The 21,589-nt window shown below is 49.3% G+C and overlaps 2 protein-coding genes across 4 annotated transcripts; both read left to right on the top strand.

Annotated features, from left to right (window-relative positions):
* The first annotated feature begins 26 nt into the window (after positions 1–26).
* Positions 27–7,926, top strand: LOC127616509 (epidermal retinol dehydrogenase 2-like). The gene is made up of 7 exons (XM_052088132.1): positions 27–142; positions 656–995; positions 1,362–1,493; positions 1,595–1,694; positions 3,899–4,043; positions 4,243–4,368; positions 7,483–7,926. Exons 2-7 carry the CDS (start codon positions 675–677, stop codon positions 7,577–7,579), a joined length of 921 nt encoding a protein of 306 aa, XP_051944092.1. The 5' UTR covers positions 27–142; positions 656–674; the 3' UTR covers positions 7,580–7,926.
* A 134-nt stretch (positions 7,927–8,060) lies between these two features.
* On the top strand, positions 8,061–21,154 carry LOC127616506 (choline transporter-like protein 5-A). Of its 3 annotated transcripts, XM_052088130.1 has the most exons (23): positions 8,061–8,294; positions 8,611–8,694; positions 12,073–12,121; positions 12,368–12,441; positions 13,113–13,197; positions 13,737–13,821; positions 14,751–14,879; positions 14,969–15,029; positions 15,140–15,263; positions 15,729–15,812; positions 16,369–16,481; positions 16,568–16,699; positions 16,846–16,945; positions 17,024–17,116; positions 17,605–17,692; positions 17,989–18,257; positions 18,888–18,982; positions 19,069–19,172; positions 19,255–19,328; positions 19,711–19,781; positions 19,873–19,961; positions 20,046–20,130; positions 20,512–21,154. In XM_052088130.1, exons 2-23 carry the CDS (start codon positions 8,679–8,681, stop codon positions 20,607–20,609), a joined length of 2,118 nt encoding a protein of 705 aa, XP_051944090.1. In that variant the 5' UTR covers positions 8,061–8,294; positions 8,611–8,678; the 3' UTR covers positions 20,610–21,154. The 3 variants fall into 3 exon arrangements, with proteins under 3 accessions (XP_051944090.1, XP_051944088.1, XP_051944089.1); XM_052088128.1 differs by lacking the exons at positions 8,061–8,294; positions 8,611–8,694 and adding an exon at positions 10,629–10,767; XM_052088129.1 differs by lacking the exons at positions 8,061–8,294; positions 8,611–8,694 and adding an exon at positions 10,784–11,137.
* The last annotated feature ends 435 nt before the right edge of the window (positions 21,155–21,589 follow it).

The raw sequence follows: 21,589 nt of genomic DNA, 5'->3' as shown, positions 1-21,589 counted from the left end.
CCCCCAGCTGCCCTATCGCTGACGTCACATCCGGAAGTTGGGCTTTCGCACTCCGAGAGGCGACTTTGAGTTAGGTGACTTGTCCCTGCGGATCAGTTTGCGGTGCCGCGCCTACTTCTGCCGTACGACCCCGCCAGCCGCGGTACGTTCGCGGACTTCCACGTACTTGTTCTTTGATTCGCGTGTGGATTTGGGCTTTTCCGAGAAGCGAGCCATCATCCGACTTGTGTGCGTTTGCCTCTGACCTAACAGTCCTAGCGGAACAAAAGAAGGCTTCGGTCGGGGCGTTCGTGTGTTGTGCACGTCGAAGCGCAAACTTTCGGAGGGGTCCGGACGCCGCCGGTCTCGTGTCAACCGCTAAAACGGTTTTGCGTTTGTTAAAAATAAATAAATAAATAAATACACCTCCGTTATTGACGCAGTCATTTATTCGGAGGCGCCCTTTTTCATTATTATTTCTGAAACTAAACTTGCGAGTAGACTTTGACCTTTTTTTTCTTGGTCATGTTATTTTTTTTCACTAATTAATTCTATCCCCACCCTAAAAAAAAAAAAAAAGTAAAATGTCAGAAAAGTATGACTCCCTCGAAAAACAAATTGAACTCGCCATTTTGTGACTTACTCTGTCGTTCTCTTTGTCCTGTTTATGTTTTAGACCGGTGCGTCAGCTAACAATGAATTTTTTTCTGGAAACCCTCCGAGTCATCCTGTTGTCCATCTGGTACAACGTGGAAGCCTTCCTTTATTGCTTTCTACCCAAAAAGAGGAAGAACATATCCGGTGAGGTCGTTCTCATCACGGGGGCCGGCAGCGGAATCGGCCGCCTGATGGCTGAGGAGTTTGCGAGTCACGGTACTACTGTGGTGTTGTGGGACATCAACCAGGAAGGCATGGAGGAGACGGCCAGATTGGCCAAGAGCAACGGGGCCCTTCGAGTTCACAACTATATTTGTGACTGTAGTAACAAAAATGAGGTTTACAGAGTGGCGGACCAGGTAAGGATCGGAGCATACACCCACCACGCCCCCTTTTTACGGGGTACTAAAGTCTCTGCATGACGCTATTTAGTTCTTTTAGGTTTTTGAAAGTACACAATATTGCAACCACAGCTTTATTTTCTTCATGATTTAATTCATCAATGAATTAGTTATGAGGCATGCAAGTATTCTATACACTGTTCCATTTAATTTTTTTTGTTATTAAAAGAAAGATTTTTTCCAGAAACGTCCCCCCCCCAAAAGGCCATTTCTCTCCTTTTACAAAAACCTAAATTTCTCTAGAACCCCCACACCCCAAATTATCCAATCATGCATGTCATCATCCTAACGCAATGATTCACCCCCCCCCCCTCCCCCCTTCAGGTCAAGCGGGAGGTGGGTGACGTCGGCATTCTCGTCAATAATGCCGGCATCGTGACTGGAAAAAAGTTCATGGATGCTCCCGATTCCCTCATCGAAAAGACAATGGAAGTCAACGTCATGGCGCACTTCTGGGTCAGTCTCGCTTATGCGTCGCTTGTAGGAAATTGCCTAATTGACTCATTCACACAGATTTTTGTTCTTGTTGTTTTTTTTGTTTTTTTTTGCCCCAACAGACCTACAAGGCCTTCCTTCCCGCCATGATGGCAAATAATCACGGCCATCTGGTCAGCATTGCCAGCTCCGCAGGACTCATCAGCGTCAACGGATTGGCAGGTACACCATCCCATTTCAGTTTTTGATGCTACGTTTAAAAAAAAAAAAATTTTTTACGTGTGTTCAGATGGCACTGACGTGGCACCCATTTGCCAGCCAGTCCCCGCAAACCTCATTTGGGGTTCTAAGTTCAAAACGAGCCCCAAGCTTTGAACCTTGCTTTTCACTCGGCGCCATTACGACCGCCTTTTCATCACATTTGTTCTTGATTTTACTGCTTGGTGCTTTCTACCGCCTTTATTATGGATTCGTCTTACTGTTTATTGTGTATGTTAAATCGCTCCATGTACAGCACTTTGTATGCAGCGATGGCTGTTTGAAAGTGCTCGAGAAATACTGCTGACTTGACTTGACCTCTGTGGTTAGCATACAAGTGAACGCCAAAAAACTAGCCGGCAAACCCTCGACAGCCGCCAATCGGTCGTTTGCTATTAGCAGAACAGCACAAGCACCGACGCGCTGTTTTGAGCCGGTGTCGTTCAGGAAGGCGAACACGAGCTTCATTTCACCATCTCGAGGTTTCCGCCATTTTGGGTCAGTGACAACGCGTTCCAATTTGCGCCCGCTATTTGATTGGAATTTTTCGAGATTTTGGTATCGATTGATTTCGAAAGTGAAAACTGACAGGATGATGAGGCGTGACATGATCTGATCTCGGGAGAAACCGCGCTCCGGTGAACTCAAAGTAACGGTGAGCATTCCGAGTGAAGAGGACTTCTCCAAAGCCATCCCTTCGCACTTTGTTCTCCGGCCGACGCTCGGACAGACGGACGCAACGTCAGCATTTTACCCTTTGATCGATGGCTTATCGTTCAAATGACTCCTCGTGTAATCATCAACTCGACTTTAGCGAGCAGATGGATTCGACCGTGTTCGGCCGTCATTTGGCTGCTGTTGTTTGGAATTCGGTCGAGCGCGGCGACCAAAACACTACGGACGATGGCCATTGGATTTGGACATGTCCGAATGTATTTTTGACATAGTGCAGTCGGGAGGCGGAAGGACCCCCGCCCCCCACCCCCCTGTGAGGTGCGCTCTCCCGCGAGCAAAGTCTTTCTCGTGACGTGCGTGCGCGCCAGGTGCTGCAGCGTGACTGCGCCAAGAGTTCACAGATGTCTCTTTTCGAGCTCGCTGCGAGCTCATCAAACGCGCGGCCGCTGGCAGCGAGCGGCGGTGATGCGGTTGCGCTGTGGAAATCGACAAATCGTTGTTGTCATAAATGCGCCGCAGCTGTCCACTCTCTGCCATTGGATTGGAGTTTTTTTTTTTCCATTTTCATAAAGTGTTTTTTTTTTGGGGGGGGGGGGGCGAAGGGGTGTGGGGGGGTGGGGGCTTGCGCCTCTTTGCCCGGCTGTAGTTTAAGACTACCACTGATCATAATTTTTCCATGTTTGACTTTCCAAGGTGCCTGAACATTTGTATCTCATGGAGCAGAATTTAGAAAGTGCCAAGAAAAAGTATTTCCTTTTTTTTTCTCCAATTATGATTCTTTTTTAAAAAATTTTATTTATTGACATACTTTCCCCACGTCAGTGTTTCAGATCATCAAGCAAATGTAAATATCAGTCGAGATAACTCAAGTCAACAAAATGCAGTTTTCATTTGGCGAGCTCATTTGGGGAAGGAAAAATACCGGTCGAAAGCTGGCCCCCCCCCCGAAAACAACGTTCCCTCCGAGCTTTGTGTGCCAGCAATAATGCTTTGCTTTCTCCCTCTCGGCGCACAGCAGATAATAATAATAAATAATAATAATAATAATAATAAAGCACCCAAGCTGTATTTTCCTTACATCCTCATACAAGAGAAATTGAAACGTTGAGTTGACGAAAGAAAAATGCGACGTGGGGGGTGGGGAGGGGGGGGGGGATGTTGGGCCAGCAGATGCGCGCGCGTGGACGAGGATGAGGTGCTGTCCCGAGTGGAGGAGGGAGTGGCCTCTTCGACTCTGACAAGACGACGGTCTTGTGCGGATGCGTCGATATCCGGAGCTCAACGTGGGCTTCCACTTGAGTTTGACTTCCAAATGAGTCCAATTCCTTCCGGCCGCCGCGTTGCAAGTCGACGAATATCCCAAGCACGGACGATCGGCGCTCGCCGTGCGAACGGAATGTTTGAAAGGAGCAACTGACCCTGTTTGAGGGTCAATTTCTTTCTTTCTTTCTTTCTTTTTTTGTGACCTACGCTTTCTCGTCCAATCCTTGCAGATTACTGCGCCAGCAAGTTTGCAGCAGTCGGTTTTGCGGAATCGGTGGGTCTGGAGCTCCTGGCGAATGGCAACGACGGCATCAAGACCACCATTGTTTGCCCTTACTTCATAAACACCGGAATGTTCGATGGATGTCGAACAAAGTAAGGTGTCTTGACGGGGCTGCTCTGCTCACGCTCTCCACACCACGTCTATCGTCACCCAGAGGACCGATCCGTATTAGTGAAAGTGGGGTGGGGGGGGTAGATGGCGCTGCGCTGGTAGTGGGCATTACGGTGACCTCGCCTACTTTGGCCAAAGCGCAGGGAGCTTTTTGACCCCCTACCTTGTGGTGTTCCGCAGATGGCCAAGACTGCTTCCGATCCTCGATCCACGTCAGGTCGCCAAGAAGATCGTTCATGCCGTCCTGACGGAGCAGGTCTTTCTTCTGATGCCCAAGAGCATGTACATCATTGCCGCTCTCAAGAGGTTAGTCTCTCCCGCTTTTTTGCCCGCTTTCACGACCGACTTTGCTTCAAAAATGGAAACGGCTCGCCGTCGTCTCGGACGCTTTGCTGGCTCTTTAATAATTGCAAAACGGGGGGGGGGGGGGGGAAATGTACTCGACGTTCCCCAGAAAGTGAGTTGAATGGAGGCCATGTTGACGCTGCAGGTCAAGATTTTTATTCGTCCCCCCCCCCCCTTTGGAATGTGAACAGTCCAATTTTTTGCCCAAAACAAATGTCATGCGTATCATATCATAAGCTATCGTGTGAGATGGATGTCGTGTGTGTGTGTGCGAGAGTGAAGTGGGCCACCCCCCCCCCACCCCCGACTAAGTAGCCCCCCCTCTCCGAGGAAACGGATCAACGTGATTTTCTCATCTCTCTCCGCATTACCTTTGGAGAAACATGTGGTCCATTTCTACGTGCGCGCGCGTAAACATAGACGGATACACGCAAGCGCAAACGTCTCTGGTGAATAAAAAATGGGTGGGGGGAGGGGGGGCGCTGACCCGCGGGGCCCTTCTGGCCGATAATGGATGTGACTCGTTGGAGCTCTCAGGGACCGCGGCTGCGCGCGGCGAGGCCATAATTGCTGGCTAAATGGCGGCCCTCTACACATGAAATTGTTCTGCCCATGACGCACCGAAAGGAGTTACGGTGGGTGTGTGTGTGTGTGTGGGGGGGGGGGGGGGGGAGCTCACCGCAGCGGTCAGGTTTTGTTTCACTGGTTTCGAGCTTCCAAAGCGGTGCTGATAAAAGGCCTCGCTTTTCTTGACGCACGATTGCTGGATTCTTTGTCCGCGCTCTATAGCTGTGTTGAAATGCTTTGCTGAAGCAAACGATCCGTGTTATGGGAAGCGTGAAGAGGGGAGGACGGTTATAAGCAAATCGGCCGTTGGGGGGTCGTCGGCCGCCATGTTTGGATCAATTGGACGTCTGAAAGACGGGTGTTGGCTGCAGGCTAACGCCCCCGCACGCCGGATAGTCGGGAGCAATCGGTCATTGGAGCAACTCTCGGACCTCCGTGAGCAGTTGACACCTTGGCGAAGGAACTTCCACGCCGCACCGCGACATTGTCACAGGAGGGGGTGTGGGGGGGGCTCGCGACAGCATATCCAAATCCATAGACATCCGTCACAACGGCGCGAGATGTTGGCACCGGGCAGTTTGTGTCGTGGGTGGTCTTTGGGGTCCTCGGGTCACATCCGCTTCAAATCGTCTCGCCTTTTGCGACGACGCAGTATTCCTCCCGAAGGCGGCTCAGATTCCGCCTCTGGGCCGGACAAGCAGGCGGAAGGCTCGTTCTCCACAAACCCGATTTCTGTGGCTTCAAAATGAACGTCTCCCAAATCAAACAAAGCGGCGCCTCTTTGAAACTGAATGCCCCCCCCCCCGCATAATTCTTCAACCCCCGAAGGCGATGCGATTTTTTATTTTCAAAAAATATCTTGCACTTAAGCGCAGGTAAGGGTCATCCCCGCGGGAAGGCCGCTCGTCACCGGCTTGTCTTTGGCCTGCGTTTTGAGAGGGACGTGCCGTACAAAAAAAACAACAAAAAAACGTTCCCTTTCATTCGCCGCGCGGCTCAGCCTTCGCATAAACGTCCCGAGCGGGAGCAGCGCTTGCGGCGGCTTAAACAACATGAGACGTGTCCGCCGTGGCCAAACCAGTAGCGCGGCTGTCCGAAACCCCAGCCCCCAACTTGTGAGGTTTGGTGTGTTAGAATTAAAAGAAAAAAGGAAAAAAGAGAGAGAAAGGACAACATTCGCTGGAAATTTGTTTGCGGTCGGATTTGCACCAATCGATTTGCAAGGATTTTTTGGGGGGGCGGGCCCCAAATTGTCTTGCATAGTAATCAACGCAAGTGAATTTAGTAAGAATCCTCATTTTGAAAAGCCACATTATGGCTTTCGTAGTTGCTCTTTCAGGGGACAAAATAGAGGAACCGGAGCACCACACGAGCGTCGAAACGGCTGCCTGGCATGTTGCATCAGGTTCTGACTAATTGCTAGTTCAATGTTCAGATGCTTCAGCCGTTGGAAAATAAGTCGAGGAGTCGGCAAAGAGCGCCGAGGGGCGTTGCCGGACGGAAGCTTTGAGGAAGATTGGTCGCCCTGACTCGTCTTGATTCTTTGTCTTCTCATCGCCCGGCGAGTTTTGCAGACGCCTGCTTCCTTGGTGGCTCGGGGACCTCCTCGGCATTCGGGTGCGCGTGCGCGCTTTGCGTTCCCGCGTGCGTTGCCTCTGATGAGAACGCTTTCACCCGTGCCGTGTTCTCGTTGTCTCCGTGTGGGCCATTTGTCGGAGGAGAGAGCCATTATTGTGTCTGGCAAAGCTTTCCGCTTCATGCTAATGGGGCTCGCGCCTCGCCCGTCGTTGCTCTTTAATTCCGCTAAAAGCAGACTTGGAAGAAGGGCTTGTCGCACGAAGCGTGATTGTCTCGGTTTCCGAGGGTGTCGGTCCTCCAATAGCCGAAAGCCGCCACTGATTTTGGTAGGAAGACCCCATTACATTTGGACAAGCGATTTTATTTGACTTCATTTTCAAACGTCGGTCAATATTGACCGTGTCCAAGGCCGACCATCCCGCGTTGCGCAACCCCCGTTAGCCAGGAGGTTAGCCCGCCGATAAAGTCGCGTCCGGTTCTCCTTTTTAGTGGCTGCGTAGAAAAGCGACGCCAACAGAGGGAAAACATTGAAAAGTTTCAATTCCAGAAGCTCCCGACTGGAAGGAACCGTCCTGCCCACGCAAAATCATGTCTAAATGATTCTAATTTCTTTTTTTTTTTTTTTTTTTTGGAGCGTAATATCAACAACAGAGTTGAAAACGAGTCATTAGTTGTCCTTTCCAAATGACTTCTTCCAAAAAGTAATTGAGTTACTCAGCAAAGCCCTCGTGATGTTTTTTTCGATGATTGTTTTAGCGCTCGCGCAATGAATCAGGAAAAGGATCCATTTGGGAACATTGGGCATTTATTTGAAGTCTACAGACTGCAACTTGCCGGATGCATCCAGGTCAAATGTCTCCAAAGTCCTGATTGAGTACTCGTCGTCACGACATCCCTCTGACGGTGTTTTTCTTTGCTCCTTTTCCGCAGAGTCCTCCCGGTCAAGCAGGGCCTTCTGCTCGGTCACTACTTGGGAGCCTTCAACGTGATGGACTCGTTCCAGGGCCGGAACCGAAAAAAGGACTGAGGCCAGAGATGACGTGAAGATGAGAGGATGACCCAAATGGCGGCGGAGCGATGACGTCCTCCATTTTCACGTCAGCGCTTCAGATCGAGTCCTCTTTGCTTTCGGGGCAGTCGAGACGCCGTCCTCCTACTTGTGTATAATCTGTTTTTTAAGCAATTGCGGTCTGCGCTCTCTCTCCTGGTTTCCGAGCTGACCTGAAATACTCGAGATGATGGAAGGGAAACGCTTTGACTCGTCGAAGCGTGTTGAAATGTGCGCGGCCGCGGATTATCGCGATTCGATGGGCGGGGCCCTCGTAGCACGTTAGGAAAATTCTAATATACAAATGAAGCGACTGTTCCTTTTCATTGTTCAAAATGTGTCTGTCCTTTTCACTTGTGAATTCTCGACCGGTCACTCGCGGGACCCGTTTTTCTTTCCTTTGCCGAGGAGAGCCACGCCGCTCGTCTAAATTGTTTTTTCACGCCTTTGGCCGCCCCTCTCACATGTACTCGGGTGCGACTTGTCTTTCTTAACATTGGAACTCGGACCGGCACTCCAAATCCCCCGTTCTACAAGATTGGCGACGTTGTTTTGGGCCAATGCTGTTGCCGCGCGGCCACAAGGTGGCGGTAGCGTACCAAAAGTACTTGCCGCGCGCCAGAAGAAGAGCTGCTCGCAGTGAAGGCGCAATCATCGCCACAATTTTGCCAAACTTTCCCAGAGTGCAATTTCGGTCATCCTAGTGTAAGTTGAGGGGTTCGTAGGTTTTAAATGGATTGCTCTACGTTTAGAATGGGCAAAAAAAGGAGAGGACGACTTCGTTTGAACACAGCTCTACTCTTTTTATTTTTTTTCTTCTCAACCGCTCCCCCGCTAACTCTCCAAAGAACACTCCCCCTTCCGGTAACGACCCACTTTCCTGTTTTTCTTCCCCAATCACATGTAAGCAACATAAGAATATTTCAGGACGTATTAGAGTATAATTAAGGTAATTAACATAAAAGAAAATAATGCTTGAATATAAAATGATAATAACAATTTAACAAAAGCTTACACTAGCATGAAATCATACGATGCTCAAACATAAAAGAATGAACCATGTCACCTAAGCTTCCAGATGTTACCCACAACCGGTGAGTATTTTTTCAGTGTCTTGACGGACTGCCTTCGCTTGTGGTTTGCTGGGGCAGCTGTCTGTGGGCGAGGGGCGCGGTTGCCGACCCGTCGCCGCGCAAATTCGCAGGCCCGCATCGATTATACTGCATATTGCGGGCCCGGATAAATACGCAGGGTTCCGCGGTTGCCCGGATTATTCGAATGAGAATCGATCCACCTGGGCAACGTCGTCTCGGAACCGTCGGCGGAATCTCCGATTGATTCCGCGTCACTTTGCCACGACGATTCGAGCCGGTTCGCCGAATCTGGGGTGGAAAGACCCAACACGGTGACGTGAATGAGCGCCGGTTTCGATGCTCCAAAATCTCCAGCGGTGTCGTCAAATGGCTCAAGTCTGAGAGGATGCAATTACGGGCCAGATGGCGCGTTCACGTGATGAGTTCCGGCAGTATTTCACTTTGCCGTTAACTGCGTGATAACGCGATGCCGAACGCGAGCCAAAGTGCGTTTTGGGAGAGACGGCGTGAAGCGGCAGCGATTGTGACCTCCCAAACTCCATAACAGGAACATCCTGACGACACGGCGAGCGACATCTGCCAGCTCCGAGTGAGCCAACGACCAAAGAGATGACGACTCTCAGCTGGATTCTGAAATGAGCCGACTGGCGAATGCGTGCTCCACGGGCTTTCTCTAAGACGCGACACCACAGTGGTTGCTTTGGGATATGTCTGCGCGGCATGGCTCGCGCTTGCACGAAAAGTTGACGTCAGAGAGTGGAGGCAAAAGGCTTTCTGCAAACACAACTCGGGTACTTTTAGCCGCTCAAAGCGAGAATGAAAAGACGGCACAATTCAGGTCATCTTTTGAACGAATCCAAGGTCTCGGCGGACGACCGAACGCTGGGTGACACCCCGATGATGACACCCGGGGATGAGCTCCCACCGTCACCCGAGTGGGGAGCTTTCACCGTTTGAAACTATTTGCTGTTGATCCGGGCCAGGTCGAAGACTCGGGATGAAAATTCTCGGGGGAGAAAACATCCCGCGTTTGCATGTCGCGCGCACGCGAATTTAATTCAGACTCGGGAATGAAACGAGGCAAACGAAGTGATCAATTTAGACGTTATGAACGACGGGCCTCGGGAAGTCGATCCCAGTTTCCCAAATGGCCCACAGTCGCCTCATCTTGTCCTGGGTGGTGCGCTGCTGCCATCTGCTGGCGTTTTCCTGTAAGACATTTGAAATCATCGGTTTGGGATTTTTGCCTTCCGACACCGCCGCGATAGAATACAAAGCAAGTTGTCGTGACGTGAGGCCCTTAATTAGCGGCCTTGTCAAAATTGCCAGAAAGTCCGCTAAATTAAGGCTAAGCCACACAAGTGCCAGCTTGACCTCTCTTCCTCTCATTTTGCCCTCCTTTATTTCTTCCCGGTACTCCGGATAGTTGCGGGGCTCTTCTCATGTCTCTCAAATTCCAACGTTTCTCGCTCCTCAGGACACCGAATGCGACCCGGAAGCATTTGGACGCCGTCATCGTATTGTAAGTTGAGGGGTTCGTTGTTTTTCAGTGGATGGCTCTTCTTTACAAACGGAGAGATGGAATCCTTTAATGCAGTTTATTAAAAGCATTAAGGAGCTGATGGGCGCTTCTTTGAAACAAAATGTCCGTCTGGCATTCATGCAAAAGAACTCAAATCTTTGTCTGATCATTCCAAATAATTTTGTCGCATGGCTTCAGTTGCCTTTGGCCACTGCGGGTGGTCGGCCGGGTGGTTTGGACCTTTTTTTTTTTTTACTTACAATATGTGAGACCAGCAATCGGGAATTGGGTATTGAAATGCTTTGAAGGTATTCAAATGCTTTGAATTGACTGATTTGAACGGTGAGAGGCAAACGTGACAAAGTATGCGGTAGTTTGAGAGAGAGAGAGAAGTGGTGGGTAGCGGCGGGGGGGTAAACGTAATCCGTGAACTCAGCGATCCATCCGCTCTTCTGGCTGTTAAACGGCAAGCATGGCGCGGCAGCGGCACGCCTCCAGCAACTCGGCCGCTGTTCAAGCCACGACAGTCAATGAAGCTGAGCACTTCTATGGTGAGTAAGGGAGCAACAATATTTTCTGGAAGGGACAAAACCGCATTTCATTCAACGTGCCTTAATATCAACAAGTCCCAATCTGAAATACTAGGTTGAAGGCTCATTATTGTTAGATTTGTTGTTGTTGTGGTTGCAAAGCTCATTGAATGAATGACTGCGTATGGAGACTTGAGCCATTTTCTCCCGCTCCTGTTTGAAGCTGTCTTGTAGCTCGTGGGACACTCTTGCGGCTGTCCCAAGTCCCAATGGCAGCTGTGCTGCTTCACTGACAAAACGTTCAATTTGTGCATTTTCTCGGCGAGGCCAACGAAAGCGGACATGCGGATAAAAGCAGCTTGGAAAAGGGATGGCGGAAGACTGGAAGAAGGTGACGGCGTTTGATTGGACTTCAACGCTGCCCGTTGAGTTTGTTTCCTGTTGGCCTACGTATGAGAACCTGCAGCGCTTTCTTTTTCGGATTTCAAATTCAACAAGCCCACCGCCACACCTCGATGGTAGCGAATTGATTCGCTACGCTAACTAGCGCTCAACTTTTTCATTCGCGGTAACTTGACGATTTGAGGATGAGGACTCCTCATGGTTTTCTTTCTTTTGGATGACGGCAAGATGGGGAATCGAAGGTGGAAAATCTAATGTGTCATTCGTCATTTCCCGCCCGGTATCCTCCACTCTCCAAAAGCGTCACCATCCACAGTACCGAATTGTCTGACTCCCAGCAACGGAGTTGCTCCTGGAACCACCTGCTCCTATTTTAGTCGTCACTCGGATTAAGATGAGCTCAAGAGTGCATTAACGCTCGGGTAATGCTGTGGGATTACCTGAGCTCGGCCTATTTCACCAAGGCGCTGACGCCGTTTCCTTGCTCGTTGTTGTTGCGCCGCTCTTCCTCATCCTGGTACTTTACAGTCAAGCCTGGACATTGAAAGTGCTCGATAAATACAGTTGAGTTGAGTTCTTGCTGATGTCAGACTGGTGGTTGCGTAGGCTGTAGTCACCCCCGCCCCGCACCACCATTACCCCCCCCCCCCCCCCCCAGGTTGACTTGGGGACCAGCCCGCCTTCTACCGCAATTGACTTAGATAGTATCGTATCAGATAGTCGAGAAAAGTAGATCGTAGTCTTGTTACGTTTCTAAAAACATGCTTTGCGTACAATAACAACAATAATTCTCGTTGCCACGGCACGGTTGCCTTTCCGCCGGCTCCGAATCCGCCGGCTCCGAATCATTTCCTTTTGTCAAGCGTCCCTTTTCCGCAGATGATTCCGTTGCGGTTGAGGTTTTTATCTTTTTCATGTCCTCAGGTGAGCCACGCCCATTTGATCCTTTCTTCAGGGGTCCTGTCCATCAAAGGTCAGCCAGTCCTTCGTACTCGTGATCAAGGCCGCTCGGCGCCACTTGACGGGATTCAGCCTCACGTTGAGCGTTTTCATGTTCATCAAGTCGCTGTATTGCACGGTGTCGCGTTGCGCTGTATTTTAGGTCTTGGGCCTCGCGGGAGAGACTTTTCGTTGAACGCTTCGACCCGTAATGTCTGTTTAACGTCCGAATTTTGTAGAAAGAAACAGACGGCGGACTCCTTTTCTCCTGTCTCAACAGAAGCTACACCGATGTGTTCTGCTGTTGGATCTTTCTCCTTGCCGTTCTTTCATACGGTGCCCTTGGAATAGTGGGTGAGTCCTCTTCGGCACACGCGCCTTTCTTAGATTGTACGGCATCAACTTCCGTTGCAATTTTGAGGACCGATTGGATGAAAACTCCCCCAAAGTTTGCCTGCCTGGCGATAAGCTCCATCATTTTCAGTTGGCATACGCGATGATTTTAACTAAAGGCTCTGTAGCACCCCTATAGAGCTCCTTCCACTCAAGAGAGAGGGGCGGGGGGGGGCATATTAAAGGCATTGAGGGGGGCAAATATTCTGAATACCCTAGAGACGGTACTTGCATTGAGTCCATTGAGTGTTCAGTGTCCAGTCGAGTGTTACTTTTCTCAGCTCAAGGAGCTGGCGTGGCCTCTCGCCACCTCTGGAGGTCAGGAGGTCAGCTTGGGACTCCTCCTCCCTGTGGTGGGAGAGCCCAATCCGCCCCGTGATCGCACACAAATGTGAACATTTCAGATGTATGGATGGGCGAATCACCGCAGTAAGGAAGTTTGCAAGCCTTGCGCTTAATTCAAGCCTGAATGGGAGAATTGTCACCCCCTGTTGCATATCGTCAATGAAATCTCGAGATCGATGTGTACATTGGGAATGTAGCAAACGGAAAACTCCGAAAATGTTTCATGCTCGCTCGCATTGCTCATCATTTCATTTGGGGGTGAAATCTTTTGCTCTGTTTTTTTCCAGCCCGGTTCCACGGTGACCCCAGGAAGGTGCTCCTTCCAACAAATAGTTACGGAGAATTTTGTGGTCAGAAGGGAACCGCAAATGCGTGAGTCATTCATATCTCATTACTTCCGATGCATATTTGCGCACGGAACGCCTTGACAATATCCCAGCAATGGTCAATAACAACTGAGTTAAAAAAAACAGAATGACGGGTTGCTGTTTGGCGCTCCGAGATCTTAGAGGTGGGAAGAGGAGGGGGTGAGGGGGTAACCCCCATAGACAGACTCTAACCATTCATTAAAAATGAGGCTTAGTTGAATAAATGGGAAGAAGAGAAAGTCACTTGAAAGAGGAAAACACCAGCGACGACACTAAACACGCCACCTTAGGCGGAAACACTTCAGGATTGGACGCGGAAGCCGACCAGATGGGTAGGAAAGTCCGCTCGTCTGAACTGGGAGGAGATACGATTACAAAACAAGACAAGAATGCGCCACAAAAGGGACATGAGGCAAAATAAATGGCATTTCGTGGGCATGCCAAAGGCAAGACTTCATCAAGTGACATTGGAGTGCCTTGGTGAACTCAAGCTAACAATGCCGAGTTGATGATGATGATGACGACGATGCGTTTTTTTTGCAGGAAGAAGCCCGTTCTCTTCTATTTCAACATCTTGAAATGTGCCAACCCTTCTCTTCTCATCAACCTGCGGTGCCCAACAACTCAGGTAAGAACGGCAAAACGGGATTCGTTGAAAAGTGCCTCAGTTTCAATGATGGACGACGACGGCGGCGTATGCTCTTCACCCCGCCTTCCTGTTGCTGTTTATTTATTGACTGATCGATTTGTTTTTGCTTGTGTCAGATCCACAGAACAATAGCAACACAGTTTGGCCAATCGCAGTCTATTGACTTTTCAACTCTTTTTTTTCTTTTTTTTTCTTATTAGTTGTACAGTTCAAAATGTACACACACACGTAATTAATACCGTATTGGCCCGAATATAAGACGGCCCTGATTATAAGACGACGCCCTCTTTTTCAAGAATCAAGTTCGAAAAAAAGACTTTTTGAACACCAAATTAATTTTTATACAGAAAATACTTACAGTACAGCTGAAACAAATGTTTATAACAATATATTTGTGAGAAAAAACATGTTATTTTGCCTCATTCAAATCTTAATATCTGAAGATTTAATTATGTAAACTAAAGTGCAATCACATTCATAAATGAATGACATCTGGTTTTTGAAATGTAAATTACATCATAACTTCTCCTCAGCTGCCGGTTAACCTGGCCGATCTTCGGCCCACTTTTCTCCAGATTGTCGCTACGTATCGCTTCTATTATTTTCTTTTCTTTCTTACCGCTACTTTTTTATTTTTCTTCTTCGTGCTACTGCTATTTTTATTTTTGGCAGGGGTTCACTTTGGCCTGGGGAGTCAAGTTCAACATTCGCTTCAATGATATCTGGCGCCATCTAGCGTCGTGAATGGGTATAATGTCTTGACCCCGAATATAAGACGACCACCACTTTTTCAGTCTTATGTCAATGCAAAAAAACACCGTCTTTTATTGGGGCCAGTATGGTATTTGTGTATGTGTACGTGTTTAGCTCAGTGACTTGATGGTTCCCCAACCGTCTTGTGCTTTCAGATGTGCGTGTCACGGTGCCCAGACAAATTTGCCACTTATACCGAGATGCAACGGGAGCACAAAGCGCGCAACGGTTCCTGGCAGTATTACAGCCAGTTCTGCAAACCTGGTTTTAATAACCCTGACAAGGTACCGGTCCCAATCGACATCGCATCCAAGTCCATCCGCATCTTGGCCTGGACTGATATTGATTTGATTTGTTTGGCTTCTTCTTGCAGCCGCTATCGGAGGTTCTGCGAGACGAGGATTGTCCCTCGGTGATTGTGCCAAGTAGACCATGTAAGAATGACTCTCGTTGTTGTCACCTTATTCACAATCGATGAGGTTTTCGGAACACCACATCACATGAATAAATTGTGTGTGTGTGTGTGTGTGTGTGCCGCGGTCAGTTCTCCAACGATGTCTACCAGATGTGATCGCTCGTAACGGGACGGCGACGGTGGCCAATAAGACGAGGTTCCAAGATGCTCTTGAAACGGCGCGCAGTGTCACCGAGCTCCAAGATGCCGCCGAGTACGCCGTATTTTCCACGCTGCCCAGTTTGCAGCTTGTTTCAAAGCAATAAGCTATTTTTGTTTTCTTATCCGATCCAGTCGCTTAACTCATTCACTCCCAAAGACGTTTTTAAACGTCTTTTCAGACTTGGCTGGTACTGAATGAGTTAACACTGAACATCTTTTTTTTCTTGACAGTTCTATTAGCTTGTTTATGCATTTATGCCTTTTACAAGAAACAAAGCTATCACGGCGGCAAGAGTATTTTTCCAAATTTGTAGCCGCGGCCGTTTTGTGGCTAATAATGTGGCGGTTTAAAAGAAACGACCAACCAAAAATCCGGCAATGACGAGCTGGCAGAGTTTGTGTTCAGAATTGCGGTTGACGCTGATGCCCCTTCTTTTTGCGAGGAGGCTCCGCAGGTTCTCACTCGGGTTGAGGTGGCGAGTGATTCCTTACTGATGGCTGCCCGCTCCTTTTGCAGAGGCATCAGAGGACTCGCCGAGCCTCGGCAGCTGGCCTTGAAGATCGTGGAAGACTACGCCAAGTCTTGGCCGTGGATTGTTGGGTAACTCGCATGCTCGGAATTTGCAGCCACTGCACGTATGATGTCCTGGGAATTCCTTCACCGCCGTCTCGCTTTTGAGGATCATAGCTCAAGTCACCGTATCTCGTGACGGTTCTGTGTCACCCGTGATGGCGGACATCATTTCTTGAGTTTGGGGTTGTCTGAGAGTTCACTCGTTCAGAGCGCAAGGCTAGCGGTGCAAGTTGAGGTCCGACTTTCACGGATGTAGCAACGGAGCCAACGCTTCGCAGAGTCACTCGGAATTCGCAACATCATCCGGCAGTGATATTGTGTCATTTTGAGAAAAGCTCTCCCGCAGCAGGATATCCGAAGGGAGGCGTGAGGGGGCTTCCTTTGCGTCGTCATCTAGTACCGCGTTTAGCGGTCGCTGGCCGCCTCGTGTTCCGAACCCGCAAAAGAAATCCGCAACGGGCCCGTTGTCGGTCCAGAACATGCGTACATGTCGTGGGAACAAGTTAGCAATGACGACTTGGCTGAGCGTTTCCGAATTGTTTCAGATGCTGATGTCTTTCATTGTTGTCGTGTCCCCCCCCAGAGGTCTAGCGGTGTCCTTGTTGTTTAGCCTGGCCTTTATCGTACTGCTGAGATTCACAGCCGGGCTGATGTTGTGGGCAACCGTCATCACTGTCACGCTCCTCCTCGCACATGGTACGTTTCGCCCGTCGGCCGATTCGCTACAATCGGTGTTCACATTGTGAGCTGGGAGTGGCATTCACCGAGCCTTCCCGACGTAGGTCTGTGGCACTGCTCGGTGGCCCTCGCCGCACTGGGACACAATCGAGGTTCTGACGTCTCCATTGCGCAAGTTGGACTGCAGACGGATCTCGGAGTCTATCTGCAGCTCAGAGAAACTTGGATCATTTTATGTACGTAAGTGGCGCTTGGCTTCTTCCACCTTCTGTCATTCAGCTCAATCCTGACGTGCGGGCAACTCTATGAGCAAACAATTCATCTCGGACATCAACGAGCACGCATGTCAAGGTCGCGTTTGTTCTCGCTTTGCCTTTCCCAGTGGTGGCGCTCGGAGTGACGGAGGTTTCCATCTTGTTGATCCTTGTCATCATGAGGAGGAGGGTCAAGTTGGCCATTGCCCTGCTTAGAGAGGCCAGCAAGTATGTCCATCTGAATGGGGGGGGGGGGGGGGCGCGATTCCTGCCTGCTAACATGTATTTGCTTTGACTCTTTTGCAGAGCCGTCGGCCACGTCATGTCAACCCTCTTTTACCCGCTCGTCACGTTTCTTTTGCTGACTGTTTGTATTTCCTACTGGGCGGTGACCGCTGTGTATCCTTTGAGAAACGGTCCAAGATGGCAAAAAAGAGCTTGCCGTTAAATTTGCCCCAACCGTCCAAACACATCATGTTCATTTGCCCCAAGACGGCTGGGAGAGGCTCCGGGAGCATGCTCGTGAGGAGAAGCGGATTCAAAAGTGGATGGACGGATGGACGTTTTTATCTTGACCTCAAATTGGACAGACGATCCAAATTCGCAGTCTCCAAAGTCTCCAGTCGAGCGGCCCCAAAAAGGACGTCGTCGTATCACGTCCGAACGCAAAGCAGCGAAACTCACGCTTGCCTCAGCCTGGGGTTCCGTCCCAATTCGCGACAATCGGCGTCGAGGGGTTCGGAGATCGTCAGCAATGCAGACTTTGTTCGAGCATCGAGAGATTCTCTCAGTCATTCTCCCGCTCTCATACGTGCTTTGCCTTTGCGGTCAATGCGGCTCTTTTGCCACTCAATCGATCTTTCTCTTTCACTGACGCTGCAAACCAGTTACTTGGCATCCTCGGGTGACGCCGTCTATAAGGTGGTGTGCCCTGATGGAAGCTGTCCGCATAACAACAGCACTTGCAACCCGCAGGTAAGAGCATCTCGTTTCCAGTTGCAAGTTCAGAGATTCTTTGAAACCATTTTTGTTGTCAAGAGACAGTATGAAATGGAGGTTTATTTTTTATTTTTTTTTGGTATTACCTGAGAATGTTTGAGGTCAGTTCGATCCAAATAGATTCATCAAAAGATACTTTTTTTTTCAAAAGTTTGGAATAGCACGAAAAGAATAGCGTCAAGCCCTTAGAGAAACCGCAACACTAAAACGTGCAGCCCCCCCCCCCCCTAATCTTTGCAGTAACCGCTTTCTTCCGTTCCCTCACGCGGCAGACTTTCAACAGAAGCGACATCTCCAAAGAAAAGGCGTGCGCTGGTTCTCAGTGCCTGTTTGCATTTTACGGCGGGGAGACGGCCTACCACCGTTACATCTTCCCGCTCCAGATGGCCAACTTGCTGATTTTTCTATGGCTGGTCAACTTCGGCTCGGCCCTGGAACAATGCACGCTCGCCGGGACGTTTTCCAGCTACTACTGGGCCAAGAGGAAGCCTGAGGACATCCCTCCTTGCCCGCTCTTGTCGTCCTTCGGCAGGGCGCTCAGGTCGGACAAATATGCGGGATTGGGACAGCCTTGTAAGAAATGGCCCGGCGGCTCACGTTGATCAAGTGGAGGCCAAAAAGGCAACGAGCAATGTGCTAAGATTCTCTTTGCTCAGCGCATCTCTTTGTTGATGCTTTGAGAAGTCGCGCTTCTGGTTGGGTGACGTACATTCACCAACCGGGGATCGGCAACACGCGGCTCTGGAGCGACATCTAGTGGCTACCTGGAGCTTTATAAAAAAAATGATTGAAATGGAAAACGATTTTGATAGTAGGCTAATATAGCTTAAATAGATGTAGATACATGTTGCCGCTCCGAAAAAGGAGCGCTGTGGTGATGTCTTTTTAAAAACGTACACTTTATTTATGCTTTTAACAGTCTCGACAAACGCAGACGCGTCTGTGTCCGACTCTGTGCCTTCTCGAGTTCGACTCGAGGCGTTCAAAGACAGCCTCAGAAAATGTATGTGTGTGTGTGTGTGTGTTTATACTGTATATATCTATAGAGAGAGAGAGATTCTTTAAACTTCAACTTCACCCCCCACCACCACCAATTTTGTTGTCACCACTCCTCGAACCAGTGTCCAACTGGAACGAAAAGTAACTTTTGTCCACCTCGGACTGTGTGCAGGTATCACACGGGCTCTTTGGCCTTTGGGGCTCTCGTTCTCTCGGTTGCCCGTCTTTTTCGGATGACGCTGAAATACTTGGAGAAGAAACTAAAAGGTTGACACCCTTCCATACAGTGCTCCTGTAGCGAGTGTAGGCTTTCTTCCGTTCGCAGCTGACTTTTTGCTTTTGCGTCCCTGTAGGGGTTGACGGCGGCCCTTGCAGATTTATCCTGTGCTGCCTCACATGCTGTTTCTGGTGTTTGGAAAAATTCATTCGCTACCTGAACCAAAACGCTTACATCATGGTGAGTTTCATGGAGCGCGATGTGATGCGGCTCTGGGTAAGGCCGTGATTGCAGACAATATTGATGATATGTTTTCCATTAGGTGGCAATCGATGGCAAGAACTTCTTGAGGTCGGCTCAAGAGGCATTCTTCCTTCTCATGAGGAACGTGGTCAGGTCAGGCTCGCTTCGGCCCGATCCGGCCCGATCGTTCGGTGCCGTGAAAAAGTCTTTTGCGCTCTTCTTCACATTCTCATGATGAATGTTACTTTTCTCATTATGATGATGATGATTATTGCATAGTTTCCTCACTTCAGAATATTAAAAATCATCAAACGGAAAGATTGGATTTAAATGACCCATGTAAACTTAAAATGAGCATTTTTTTGATATACAGTGTGTGTGTGTGTGTGTGTGTGTGTGTGTGTGTGTGTGTGTGTATATATAATATATATATACACCGGTGTATATATAATTTGCTTGTGCTGTAGTTGCACGACAACGGTGCCATCCATTTTTATTGACATCCTTTTTTTTTTTTAAAATCTGTCTTCTCCAGGGTTGCAGTTGTGGACAGAGTAACTGATTTTCTGTTGTTTTTGGGAAAGGTAATGATAGCAGGAGGAGTCGGTAAGTCGTGAGTTTTTTATTTATATTTTTTAACGGTCCATGTGGAGAATCACACAAAAGCCCCCCCTCTACCCCCCCATCGATGTTTCAGGTGTGTTAACGTTGCTTTCGCTCACCAAGAAGATTGCTCTTTTCCAGGAGGAAGTCCCCCATCTCCACTACTATGAGGTTCCTGTCATGGTAATTCCCAGCAGCCATTTCGACCCGCAAACCGTAGCTTTTGGTCAACAGTAGGTGAGCATTCCTTTGTTACTTCTTTCTCAGACAACCGTGCTGGGCGCCTACCTGATCGCCGATGGTTTCTTCGGTGTTTACGCCATGTGCGTCAACACGTTTTTCCTCTGCTTCTGTGAGTACGGCACCTCTGCGTGAAAATATTCCCCCACCCGATCAGCAGGCAACTGCGCAGCCGGCCGCTACCTGTCACCTTGACGCCCGTCATCCAATCGCCGTTCAAGGAAGCGAATATACATGCGCGTCTGTATTTTCGGACGGTGGAAAGCAGACAACTCGCGCGAAAAACACGGCTATGGCATTCCTCACGGGAAAAGACAAAGCAAGCTCACGTTCTCTCGCTAGCGGCACCGCCACCGTTCCATTCAAAATGCGCTTCAGGTCGTTGAGGTTTGTCCTCACCTGTTTTTCCCTTCTCACTCTCCGTCGCCTTCCATGTCTGTATGGCGACCCGTTGCCTCTCCTCTCCCCGCTTTCCTTCCCGTAAGCAAATTAGGTGACGACTTGGAGCGAAACGACGGAAGCCCAGAAAAACCTTACCTCATGTCACCGGAGTTGCACAGGATTCTGGGGAAAGCCTCGCGCTCACGTTGAAGCCAATCCTTGCGGCAGGAACTGCGGAAGGAAGAAGAGACTTTTTTTCCAGGGTGGGCCGTGCAGTTTCATAACTTGACGTATCACGTTGGGCCGGATTGGACAAACGACACGGGAACCATTTGTCGGATTCTCTTCACGCTTCTGGCTCGGAGGCAGTCACAAGCAGAAGGACCTTGGAATCGTCACTTCTGTTCAACTCGAGAGGAATTACCTTGACTGCCTTTTGGAAGCGGCTTTCATCTCTTCCAAAGTCTGGTATAATATGAACGTGAATGTGCGATGGGTTGTTTTCAGACCAGTAGAAGTCGAGCGATGCAGAGAGGTCCTGGGTGGTCGAAAAGATCCCCCCGCCCCCTGTTCTGCAACTTCAAGTCAATGCGCGACCTGGCGGTGAAATGCCTGTCATTACAAGTCCAATTGAAATGAATGCAATCATTCACATCGAACCTTAATTGTGGACCAACCTTCGGCGGGCCGGATTAAAAAGACCAAAAGGTCGGATTCGGCCCGCGGGCCGTAGTTTGCACACCTCTGCACTACACCATCGGCGACGCTTGCACACGTCACTAAATGTCAAATTGAGTCACCCAAATGAGTCACAGTAGCGGTGCTCTTTGTTCAGAAAAGCCACAAGTGTTACTTGTAAATTTCAGGATCCGCTTAGTATCGATGCATAACAACCACGCTGCTGCTCCGACTACAACTATTCCAGTCATGACAATATCACATAAGAAAACACTGCGATTGGCTGGCAATCGGTACAGGGTGTCCCCCGCCTACTGCCTTAAGACAGCTGGGAGAGGCTCCGGCTCACCCTGAAGATCAGATAATGGATGGATGGATGGACCTAAGAAAACAAACAAAAAGAATACATCAAGGTTTGCTGCTTGTATGGTATGAGGAGTAATCCTAGATGAAAAGTGACATATTCGATGTTGTTCTTGTTGTCCCTCTGTTTCCTAAATAAGATGTTGTGT

This window comes from Hippocampus zosterae, chromosome 15 (genome assembly GCF_025434085.1).
Source record: "Hippocampus zosterae strain Florida chromosome 15, ASM2543408v3, whole genome shotgun sequence".
NCBI classification, from domain to species: Eukaryota; Metazoa; Chordata; class Actinopteri; order Syngnathiformes; family Syngnathidae; genus Hippocampus; species Hippocampus zosterae.
The sequence above is the reverse complement of the archived record's forward strand: the minus strand, read 5'-3'. Positions and strand labels throughout refer to the sequence as shown.